Raw genomic sequence first — 12,455 nt, 5'->3', positions numbered from 1 at the left:
GACCTGAAACTGAGAGCAGTTAAGAGTCAAACACATTGCAGTGGTTCTGGAGTTTCATCATTGGCGGTCCCTCACAAATGAGGATAACTCACTTCCACTCCCAGGGTGAGTCTATAGACGGCTCAGTGCTGGGGACGTTGGCCTGGTCAAGGAGATCCACCACTGGTGTTAGTGGATCTTTCTTCCCAGTAGATTCGCAGGATTGCGCACAGGCAGTGTTGGCAATACTGCCCAATGCCTTGAGGTGTCTGCTGTAGACAGTCCATGACTCAGAACCATTTGGAGGGTGAGAACCATTGTCTAGGCCAGACAGGGTAAAGGTGGCAGTTTCCCCTCCTAAAGGACATTAGTGAACCCGATGGGCTTTTACAACACTTGCTGGCATTTCTCATGGTCACCACTGAAACAAGTGATAAGCTCTCAAAACTTTTTAATTGAATTTAAATTCCACCAGCTGCCAAGATACGATACGAACCATAACATTGGACCATTAGGCTGGGCCTTCAGAATTATTAGACAATAACATTACTACTATGTCACTATCTCCCCATAGCTAGTGAAACTACTGCTTTTGGTTAATATATCATATGGATAACTTTATAGTAAATTCATATTCTGCTTGATCCCATCTTGGGCATACAGTGTAGATGGGTGAGTTCCACCCCTAAGTCTTGTCGTTGTTAATTTTCCAGATATAACAATAACCACGTATTTCGGGCCCAGTTTCGCCGATGCCTCGCAATGCTCAATCTTCCTGCAACTGAGGAGGAAATGGCCCTGCTGGAGAAAGTTTACTGTGATGAACTGGGTTTTGACTTTGTCAGGTTCCTGGAAGAGGTGGATCCCCAGGAAAAGCCTGAGAAGATGTGAGTATATAGGATGGGGTAAATGCACTCTCTCATGGCCAGAGAGCAATTTTCACTTCTCTCTCCCACCTCTTCATGATGGATTACTTTGGGTTATGCTGTTGTACCACCACAACTCTGTGTACGTCCTCACAGTTGAAACTGTTTCTCACCACTTTGTGGTTGGGGTGGGCTGGGGGCAGAGTGGTTAGTAGGGAAGGATGGGCTGCATTGGGACTACCTCCACATCCCGAATAATCTATGACCCAATTGGAGGGCTAAGAGCTCAGCAGCAACACCAGGAGTGGTGGCCACTGCTGGGACTGCACCCAGAAGAAAAGGCAGTCACAGAGTTCCAGATAGGGAAGTGGAGTCCGGGCATGCAACGTTGGGAGGGAATGCCAAAAAAAGATGGGTGGTTTGGAACATGAATGTGATAATGGCAGGCCTTGCCACTGGCCCTCTGAATCCTTGGTTGACTAAAGACTGCCCGAACAGAGGATCTGCACACTAAACCCACTGAGATGCTACCTGCATTTGCCTGGTGGTTTTTACACAATTGAACCCTCACCTGCCGCTGGTAAAATGCTAGTTTCTGAGAGATCTCTCCACCAGTATCCCCACTGCTGGCAAAATACCATGCTGGTGGATGGATGATTGGCAGGCCAACCCCTTAAACAACATCCCCTTACCATCTTAACGGCCAGCTCACTTTCCAGCTGGGAGCCCAGAGGGATGGCAAAATTTAGTCCATGTGTAGGACTCAGCAGTGCAGATGGGGCTGCGAAGCATCATAACTGAGCCCGTTGCTGGCTTTGCTTAATAAACACTTGCTGAAACAGTAGTAATTAGAAGGTGGAATCCAGGTTGGTTCATTTCCCATTGCCAATCTCGTGGATGTTCCAGTCAAATGTGACTGTAATTGAGCCATATCTGAATCAGTCAAGAATGGCCGGGAATTAAGGGACACAGTTGCTACTGATGTTCTGATAAGGCAAGAGCATCCAATGGAGGGCATGGGGAGGAGGATGGTTTGGCTAAGATCACCTTACATCGCAGTGAGGTCATTGCAGTCAGTCAAAGAGGATCAAGAAAGCTCACAAGGCGTGGTTAGAGTCTGGAAGATCTCACAGGAGAGATTATCGTCGGCTAAGATGAAGGTTATTGATGACTCTGATCCAGTCCTGGTTGATTCCCCTCCTCCAACCTTTGCAAAATGGTGCCTATTTCTCTTTCCTGTCACCCCAGTCCTCACCGACCACTGCTGAGTTGAGCCAAGTGCATTGGATGTTGCATTGTTATGTAGAGTATGCATTGGTGAGCTGGGGACTCAAGGGTTGGATGTTAGGCTGTATTGCTGTACCAGCTAATTGGACGTTTTCCGCTGCAAGTTGGGCAGCTTAGTTTGCTGCACAATTCTTTGCACACTATACAGCATCAATTCCTGCACCAGCTGAGGTTGTTGTAACATATTCTCTTAACCTCTCCCCATGCCTGTTGCATGCTGACTCTAAGGTTAAGTCATGACCATTTGTTTTTCTTGCTACGGGGCGAGCAGGTCTCTGGTGACCTTACCCTCCACGTATTGACCCTTTTGCTTTTATTCTTCCACAGGTATAACAAACTAATGAATGAGATTCATCAGCTGAATGAGTCAAAGAAAAACCTTCAACAGGGAACCTTATCTGACATTAACTCCATCTTGGAAAAGATTAAAACCAAGGTGACATTATTTTGCATGTCTTCTCGGACTACCATCGCTGTTCAGCCACAATACAGAATTCTGATACCTGTAACACACCACTGTCCACATACATGGTACATCACTCCTGGCCAGCATTTCACATGGTACTGTATGTAGACTGGAGATCATCCAAAACTTTGCATCCTGTATCCTAAATTGCAATAAGACTAACTCAATTGTTCTGGGATAATAGGAACTGCAGATGCTGGAGAATCCGAGATGACATGGTGTACCGCTGGACGAACACAGCAGGCCAAGCAGCATCTTAGGAGCAGGAAAACTGATGTTTCGGGCCCAGATCCTTCATCAGAAACGTCAGCTTTCCTGGTCCTAAGATGCTGCTTGGCCTGCTGTGTTCATCCAGCTCTACACCTTGTTATCTCACTCAATTGTTCTTACTGATCTACTCTGACTCCAATTTGGCAACTTCTTGATTTTAAAATTCTCATTTGTGTTCTCAAATCCATCCCCACAGCACTACCCTGATCAATCTCTGTCATCTCTTCCAACCCCACAACGCTCTGAGATCTGTGCATTCTTCCAATTCTGGCATGTTGCACTCTCCTCTTATATTCATCACACATTAGTGGCCTTGTCATCATCTATCTATCCAAAATTTAAGAATTCCTTCCTGTAAAACCTTTATAGCCCTCCGACTATACTTAGGATGCTCCTTAAAATCTAGCTCCTACACAAACTTCTGGTCCAAATATCACCATCGATGTTAAAGGTGCTATACAAATGCAGTGGTGTGCACCATTTGCAGCTGTTGCAACTCCCAAAGGCTATGTCAACAGTATTTTTCTACCATCTGGAAAGACAAGCACAACAGATGCCTGGGAACACCACTTTCTGCAAATTCCCCATCAGGCATCACAGCACCCTGGCTTAGAAACCCTCCTTGTCTCTGGTTTGAAATCTTGAACAGCGACATGTACCAAATGGACTACAGCAGTTCAAGAAGGCTTCTCATTTTAACGGCAATTAGGGACGGATGACAACTGGCCTAACCAGTGTCCGCCTCCATCCAGTGAAAATATAGAATTCTCTCACTGCATCACACTATTACCCAAGAAAATTGTGCAAAGATACAGAAACAATAGCTTAGGGGATGAAAACAGCATCAAAGTCTTTCCCTGCTAAGAATTCGTACTCATACTTTTGCACCAGCAAGGAGTTTGTACTGCTTAAGTGATGCACAAGATCATAGGGATACTACCCCACGGAACAGGTTGTGCTCTTGGTCTGAGTATCAACTTGCTACCTTTAGGTACTTGCTACAGTTAGGCTTTGAGGATCGATCAAGCATTAAAATAAAAGCTATAATGATCACTCAGCTCCCTGACACTTGTCCAGACTGACATATAAGGCACTGAGGTATCCTTGACCCTCAAGGATATCTGTCCCAGGAAAGAGTTAATGATTCCAGAAGTATGGAGTGTGAATGTTGACAAGATGAAGAATGACCTCTGTGATCAGATTAAAGTCATGTCCAACTGATTTTTCCCATCTTGGCCATTTATCTCTTCCCATATGAACAAGGGACGAGACTGGTTCACTCAGCCTTTCAATCTGCTCCAACATTTAGTAAGATCATGGCTGATCTGATTTTAACCTGAACTCTACATTCTTAAAAAAAACCCTGATAATCCTTCATCCCCTTGGTAATTAAGAATCTACCTACCTCTGTCTTAAAAATATTTAAAGATTCTGCATCCATTGCCTTTTGAGGAAGGAAATTCCAAAGACTCAAAACCTTCCGAGGGATTTTTTTCTCATTTGTCTTAAATGGATGCCTCTTTATTTTTCTTAAATTTAGCCCTAGTTCTAGATTCTCCCAAAAGAGGAAACATCCTTTTAACATTCACCTGGTCAAGTCCCCTCAGGATCCTACGTTTCAATTGTGTCATCTCTGAGTCTTTTAAACTCAAGAGCACACAGCCCCACTCTGTGCAACACCTAAAAAAATCCGATGCTAAAATCCCATACGACTGAATACAGTAGTTAGCTTCGAAATTTAATAGGCTTGGAATGTTGGCACTGAATTCAGTATGAAGAGACGGCAAATATCAGGTTGGCTATTTTATGACCTCTTCAAGTCCAATTTGACCCATCTCTACTGAAATCCACTTCAGAAGGTCAGTGGAATGTGAAGATGCTTTTAGTGAAACAACTGCATGATTCAATGTTTATAGTTGAGATGTGTGAGGTATGAAACAGACAGTTATTGCTTATTGTAAGTTGTATCTTACCCCTGTTATGTTGGTTCAGACATTCAGAAAGCCAGTGAAGATTGGAGACCATATGAAGGACTTTGACAAACTGAATAGTGGGCGTATTTCTAACAGTAACTTCAGGAGAGCCCTTGATTTGGATGGATTTGAGCTACAACCTTCAGAGATGGAGATACTCGAGAAAGCGTGAGTTTACACAGCAGATTTTAGTACATTTTCAGCTTAAAGTAACAGGGCTTCAACTTGAGAGATAATGGGAACTGCAGATGCTGGAGAATCCAAGATGATAAAATGTGAGGCTGGATGAACACAGCAGGCCAAGCAGCATCTCAGGAACACAAAAGCTGACGTTTCGGGCCTAGATCCTTCATCAGAGAGGGGGATGGGGAGAGGGAACTGGAATAAATAGGGAGAGAGGGGGAGGCGGACCGAAGATGGAGAGTAACCACACATCAACGAATACCAGTCACAGTTGGACATAGAGCAGTTTTTCCGCCGTCTTCGCCTCCATGCCTACTTCTTCAACCGGGAACCTAAACCTCCTTCCACTGGCCCCTTCACCCGCTTCCAACACAAGTCCTCCTCCTGGACACCACCCCCAGGCCTCCTACCCTCCCTCGACCTCTTCATCTCCAACTGCCGTCGAGACATTAACCGCCTCAACCTCTCCACCCCTCTCACCCACTCCAACCTCTCCCCCGCAGAACGGGCAGCCCTCCGCTCCAACCCCAACCTCACCATCAAGCCCGCAGACAAGGGTGGCGCAGTGGTAGTATGGCGCACTGACCTCTACATCGCCGAGGCCAGACGCCAACTCTCCGACACCACCTCCTACCGCCCCCTCGATCATGACCCCACACCCGAGCACCAAACCATCATCTCCAACACCATTCACGACCTCATCACCTCAGGGGACCTCCCACCCACAGCCTCCAACCTCATTGTTCCCCAACCCCGCACGGCCCGTTTCTATCTCCTTCCCAAAATCCACAAACCTGCCTGCCCTGGTCGACCCATCGTCTCAGACTGCTCCTGCCCCACCGAACTCATCTCCACCTATCTGGACTCCATTTTCTTCCCTTTGGTCCAGGAACTCCCCACCTACGTCCGTGACACCACCCACGCCCTCCACCTCCTCCAGCACTTCCAATTCCCTGGCCCCCAACACCTCATCTTCACCATGGACGTCCAGTCCCTATCCACCTACATTCCGCATGCAGATGGCCTCAAGGCCCTCCGCTTCTTCCTGTCCCACAGGCCCGACCAGTCCCCCTCCACCGACACTCTCATCCGCCTAGCTGAACTCGTCCTCACCCTCAACAACTTCTCTTTTGACTCCTCCCACTTCCTACAGACTAAGGAGGTGGCCGTGGGCACCCGCATGGGCCCCAGCTATGCCTGCCTCTTTGTAGGTTACGTGGAACAGTCCCTCTTCCGCACCTACACAGGCCCCAAACCCCACCTCTTCCTCCGGTACATTGATGACTGTATCGGCGCCGCCTCTTGCTCCCCAGAGGAGCTCGAACAGTTCATCCACTTCACCAACACCTTCCACCCCAACCTTCAGTTCACCTGGGCCATCTCCAGCACATCCCTCACCTTCCTGGACCTCTCAGTCTCCATCTCAGGCAACCAGCTTGTAACTGATGTCCATTTCAAGCCCACCGACTCCCACAGCTACCTAGAATACACCTCCTCCCACCCACCCTCCTGCAAAAATTCCATCCCCTATTCCCAATTCCTCCGCCTCCGCCGCATCTGCTCCCACGATAAGACATTCCACTCCCGCACATCCCAGATGTCCAAGTTCTTTAAGGACCGCAACTTTCCCCCCACAGTGATCGAGAACGCCCTTGACCGCGTCTCCCGTATTTCCCGCAACACATCCCTCACACCCCGACCCCGCCACAAGAGGATCTCCCTCGTTCTCACACACCACCCCACCAACCTCCGGATACAACGCATCATCCTCCGACACTTTCGCCATTTACAATCCGACCCCACCACCCAAGACATTTTTCCATCCCCACCCCTGTCTGCTTTCCGGAGAGACCACTCTCTCCGTGACTCCCTTGTTCGCTCCACACTGCCCTCCAACCCCACCACACCCGGCACCTTCCCCTGCAACTGCAGGAAATGCTACACTTGCCCCCACACCTCCTCCTTCACCCCTATCCCAGGCCCCAAGATGACATTCCACATTAAGCAGAGGTTCACCTGCACATCTGCCAATGAGGTATACTGCATCCACTGTACCCGGTGTGGCTTCCTCTACATTGGGGAAACCAAGTGGAGGCTTGGAGACCGCTTTGCAGAACACCTCCGCTCAGGCCGCAACAAACAACTGCACCTCCCAGTCGCAAACCATTTCCACTCCCCCTCCCATTCTCTAGATGACATGTCCATCATGGGCCTCCTGCGGTGCCACAATGATGCCACCCGAAGGTTGCAGGAACAGCAACTCATATTCCGCCTGGGAACCCTGCAGCCTAATGGTATCAATGTGGACTTCACCAGTTTCAAAATCTCCCCTTCCCCTACTGCATCCCTAAACCAGCCCAGTTCGTCCCCTCCCCCCACTGCACCACACAACCAGCCCAGCTCTTCCCCCCCACCCACTGCATCCCAAAACCAGTCCAATCTGTCTCTGCCTCCCTAACCGGTTCTTCCTCTCACCCATCCCTTCCTCCCACACCAAGCCGCACCCCCATCTACCTAGTAACCTCATCCCACCTCCTTGACCTGTCCGTCTTCCCTGGACTGACCTATCCCCTCCCTACCTCCCCACCTATACTCTCTCCACCTATTTTCTTTACTCTCCATCTTCGGTCCGCCTCCCCCTCTCTCCCTATTTATTCCAGTTCCCTCTCCCCATCCCCCTCTCTGATGAAGGGTCTAGGCCCGAAACGTCAGCTTTTGTGTTCCTGAGATGCTGCTTGGCCTGCTGTGTTCATCCAGCCTCACATTTTATCATCAGGGCTTCAACTTGATATTGTTAATCACAACCACTTTGAATTCCCATCCTGAAAGTCCTCAACCCTTTCTCGTCTAAAGCACTCCTTAAAGTCAAACTGTTGAACTGAGCTTTTAGTCCTAACATCACCTTACATGGCAAGTTTTGTTTGATAACATGCTGTGGAGTGTCTGGTGCTGTTTTACTCCTTTGAAGATTCTACAAATGCAACTTTATGTTGTTTTGATCCCAAACGTGATAGCTCCAGTCATGATTCTCAAAACATTGAGTTTCTTCAACCATTTTGATACAGTCTTGTCTAAAGTGAATCAAAGCATTAATGCCTAATTGCAGGTTCTCTATACTTTCTCCTAGTTGGAACAACTGTCGACCTGAATCAAATGCAGCACTTAAAAAGATGTCATGCTTTCAGGAGCTTTGGAAACTGTTTCCAAGGGAGACCTGAAGCTGGAAGCAATTGCAGGCTGCCAAATACAAACTCATTACCTACACATTGCAACAGCAACCCAACTGAGCTTAAAGCCAAATCTGAACTTTCAGAGTCAAAACCAAATCTTCATTGCTGTGTCTCACCCAGGATTTTTTTGTGCATGATCCTGCACATCCCTGTCATGTTCACTTAATCTAACTGATTCACACAATGTTCTTAATAGTCTTCAGTGCCCTTTCCATGCCACTAGAACATGTAATTAAAGTTTGCATCAGCTATTTTGGTTTCTTCTAGTGTGTCAATGTGATACTGGACCCTGTAGCTCGGGGTTATGGAATGTGGATCATAAGGTCTTCCTTTTTCAGATTCCAAGCTGAAAGGTTACCTTTCTGAGTAGCCTTGGCCTGGTTTAGGAGGTAGAATCTTCCCTGAAACCTGTACAATCCTCTCCACCTCCTGGGCTGGCATCCAGAAGGAAGCAAGTACATTTGAGGCCTGGATGGGTTCAGGAGTTTCCAAAGATGCTAACTTGATGAAAATTCCAACTCCTAATTGAACTGTGCTCTAGACTCTGTGTCAGGGTTACTGTCTCAGCTATGGATCTTATTCATGTTGAAGAGTATTGACTAGCAGATCACCATGGACACAGGGGGGATCTTGTTCGCTAGGTGTGTCATTCCCTAGTCTCTCACAGCAGCCAATCTTTAACTGTCCCTCCTCTCCCTGACCCATGTCTGCCAAAGAATGCCAGCCTCATCATAAATCCCCTCCCCAACAATTAACCCACCAGCCCCGCCCCTCTGCAATATGGCAGCCTCAGTGAAAACCACACTGCAAACCGCACCTGAGTAAACCAGCTCAGAGAACCAAAACCCCTCTAACTTCCTCCTCACAGCCTCTTCACTATCAGTTATTGTCAACATTCTCCTGCAATACCAACTATTGGAAACACCACAATGTTAATTAAAATGAGCTAAATGGTTGAAGTGTTGTTCCAGCATTAATGTGAGATTTCTATATAATATTAGCCCTTTCAATTTACATTCTGCATATTGTTTTCTGCTGCAGGTACGAATCATGTAATATGCCAGGCTACATTGATTATAAGCTATTTATTGCTGAAATTGAATCTATTTTTACACTCGATCATCTTGAGAAGTTTCCACAAGCAGAGGTATGCTCAGTGACCTTAGTAAATATTGATTTCTGTATCTCACGGGAGATAGAAACATAGGAAGTTGGAGCAGGAGTAGGCCATTAGGCCCTTTGAGTCAGCTCCATCATTCCATATGATCATGGCTGATTATCATACTCAGTACCCTGTTCTCACTTCTTCCCCATATCCTTTGATTCCATTAGCCCTAAGGACTATACCTAACTCCCTGAAAACATTCAATGATCTAGCCTTGACCACTTTCTGTGGAGGACAATTTAATCAGCTTATTCTCTGGATGAAGAAATTACTTATAATATCAGTCCTAAATGGTGTACCCCCTGTCCTAGACTCCTTCTAGTGGACTTCACAGTTATCAAAACCATCCTTCTTGCATTTATCCTGTCTAGTCCTGCATGTATTTTACAGGTTTCTATGCACTCCCCACCATACCACGTTATTCTTCTGAGCTACGGTGAAGATAGTCCAATTCCATCCAGTGTCTCTTCACATACCGGTCTTGCCATCCCAGGAATCAGCCTGGTAAATCTTTGTTACTCTCCCTTCAAAGCCAAAATATTCTTCCTCCAGTAAGGAGACCAAGACTGCACACAATACTCTGGGTATGGTCTCCACAAGGCCCTGTGTAATCGCATCAAGATATCCCTGCTCCTATAGCTGAATCATTTAACTACAAAGGCCACTGCTTGCTTACTTTCAGTAAGTGCTAGAAAAGATGTCAGATCTCAAGAAAAATGTTAGATCTCAAGTAAAACTCAGCAACGTTCAAACCCACAGAACTACCCCATTCACAATTTACGTATAAATGTAAGAACATCTTTTACTCAATGTGTAAAGTTCTGAGGCTATATTGCCACTAGATTCTTTTCTCAGAAGTTAGTTGCTCTGTGTTGAACTGTATATAGAGATCCTCACAGCTGAGCTCATTTTGCTGAGTACAGATTTAACCCTTCTATGGAGGAAGTGACTGTCAGCTGCATTTGTTGATGAACTCAGCAGGCCAGGCAGCATTAGAGGTGCAGGAAAGTTGACGTTTTGGGACCCAAAATGTCAACTTTGCTGCTCCTCTGATGCTGCCAGGCCTGCTGTGTTCCTGCAGCTCCACACCGTGTTATCTTTGACTCCAGCGTCTACAGTTCTTGCTATCTCAGCTGTGGTTCTCACTTGTCTTGTATATTTGTCTCTGTGAATGCATTTGAGCCTTTACGTGTGATAATGTGTTTCTGTGTATGGCAATGCCTGGCTGTCTCAGTAGCTTTGTGTCTGTGTACATTCTATCTAATGTTTCCTTTTCAAAGGAGGTCTTAGGATAAATCACAGCTCAAATTGAAAAGCTCAGACTGACTCCAGTCAAAGGCAAATGTGACAACTTCTTCCAGGGATTACCCCCCTTCACGCTATCAGTGTACTGCGGGACCCAATGCTCAATCCTATTCTGCGGGTCAGCTGTGGGCTCCGTTTGGAACTGAAAGTCAGACATTTCTGAGTTCAAACCCCATTCCTGGGACATGAGTGCAATATCAAGGGAACGCAGCTGACTTTCAATTAGCGATTTAAACCGAGCCTCTGTTGGGCTTCTTCAGTAAATGTAAATGATCTCATGTTGCTGTTTGAAAGAAGTGCAGATCTAATCTCTCCAGATGGTCATGGACAGAGGTCATGGCTAGAGTACCAAATCAGCAAAAAGGAAGTGGGAATCAGCTGTGGGAAGAGGTTTGAGAAATTCATATGTTCTGCCTGGAACAGAGATGGTTAAGGGGCAACTTGATACAGATTCTCCGGTTGGTAAAAGGTTTCATGGAGTAAACAGAGAAAGAAAAGGCCCACCCCACTGCTGAATGGGTCAGTAAGCAGAGGTCAAAGATTCAAAACCATTGGCAAATCTTCTAAGGCACAAATGTGGAGAGATGTTGAGGTCTGAAATATGCCATGGCAGAAGCTGAAGCTATAAATGATTTTAGGAAGGAGTCAGACATGTATTTAAGGATGAGGAACATGCAGAGTTATGGGCAAAAAGCAGGGACATGTGGGAGTAAGGAGAAAAGCTCTCTCAAAAATCTAGCACGAATTTGATGGAACAAATAGCCTCTCTTGGGCTGCAAGTTTTTAGCATTCCACAATATTTTCATAAAAATTCTTTTCATTATTTGGACCATTGAATAAAATATAAATTATATACAATAATTGCATTTGAGAGAGCAAGGGCAGTTTTTTTGGTACTCATTTGACCAATGCTATTTATAGACATAGTTTAACAACTTGCCCAAAAATGTTACTGGCACATCTCTGGAGCAGGTGGGACGGGGTCGTCTAGCCTAGAAGTAGGGACACTACGATTGCACCACAACAGCCAATAATACAGTTTATGTTTGCTATCTGAATGATTTTTCTATTAGGGATCTGTTGTCACTTGTTGATATTTCCTTGCCATCGTCAATGCCGATGTTAAAATAAAATGAGTTTCAGGTGAATATCTACACTGTTAAATCACTGATGTTCCCATCCTCCAGGTAACCCAGTACAAGCCACCACCAGATTGGACTCTGAACACACTGACGACAGAGGAGATCACTGCTTACCAGCAAGCTCTGGCTAGACTGGCAGAAAGGGTAAACACATCATGAGGGGATTAATAATGAATGCATATGGGTAGCAGAGGTATTCAGAGCTGGTGGTAATGGGGCTGGGCTACCAGCATAGAATAATTTGGCACCAGAAAAATGACATGGAGTTTTCAGATTGTCATAAACACCCTTTAGGGAGAAACTGGCCATGCTTATCTAGTATAGGTGCCCTGTGTCTTAAGTCACAAACTCCGTGACTGGTTCCCTAAGCTCTGTGACCAGGCAGTAAGTTGTGCTATACACACACCAACAGACAGAACGAGTGAGTGCAGAGCTGCAACATAGTGAAATTATAACTTTCAAAATCTCGCAGGATGTTCCTAATCTGATCCATATTGAGGAGGTAGGATAAAGTGCAAGACAGATATAGATAGCAGGCCTGGCTGTAAGGCTTGGAGCCTCGAGACTTCTGTGGGAGAAGGCCTCAATG

At 46.2% G+C, this 12,455-nt stretch overlaps 1 protein-coding gene across 3 annotated transcripts in view; it reads left to right on the top strand.

The window, feature by feature from the left end:
- LOC125467433 (uncharacterized) overlaps positions 1 to 12,455 on the top strand; it is a 52,315-nt gene that overhangs the window by 36,890 nt on the left and 2,970 nt on the right. For 2 of the 3 annotated variants that reach the window (XM_048563249.2, XM_048563251.2), the window contains exons 11-15: positions 693 to 866; positions 2,460 to 2,568; positions 4,861 to 5,009; positions 9,296 to 9,401; positions 11,912 to 12,010. In XM_048563249.2, the coding sequence (XP_048419206.1) occupies positions 693 to 866; positions 2,460 to 2,568; positions 4,861 to 5,009; positions 9,296 to 9,401; positions 11,912 to 12,010 (637 nt within the window). The remainder of the gene's footprint in view (positions 1 to 692; positions 867 to 2,459; positions 2,569 to 4,860; positions 5,010 to 9,295; positions 9,402 to 11,911; positions 12,011 to 12,455) is intronic. The other variant, XR_009443003.1, reaches the window with a different exon arrangement.

The sequence above is a fragment of the Stegostoma tigrinum genome, chromosome 37, assembly GCF_030684315.1.
Source record: "Stegostoma tigrinum isolate sSteTig4 chromosome 37, sSteTig4.hap1, whole genome shotgun sequence".
Taxonomy (NCBI): Eukaryota; Metazoa; Chordata; class Chondrichthyes; order Orectolobiformes; family Stegostomatidae; genus Stegostoma; species Stegostoma tigrinum.
This window is presented reverse-complemented; position numbering and strand designations above follow the sequence as displayed.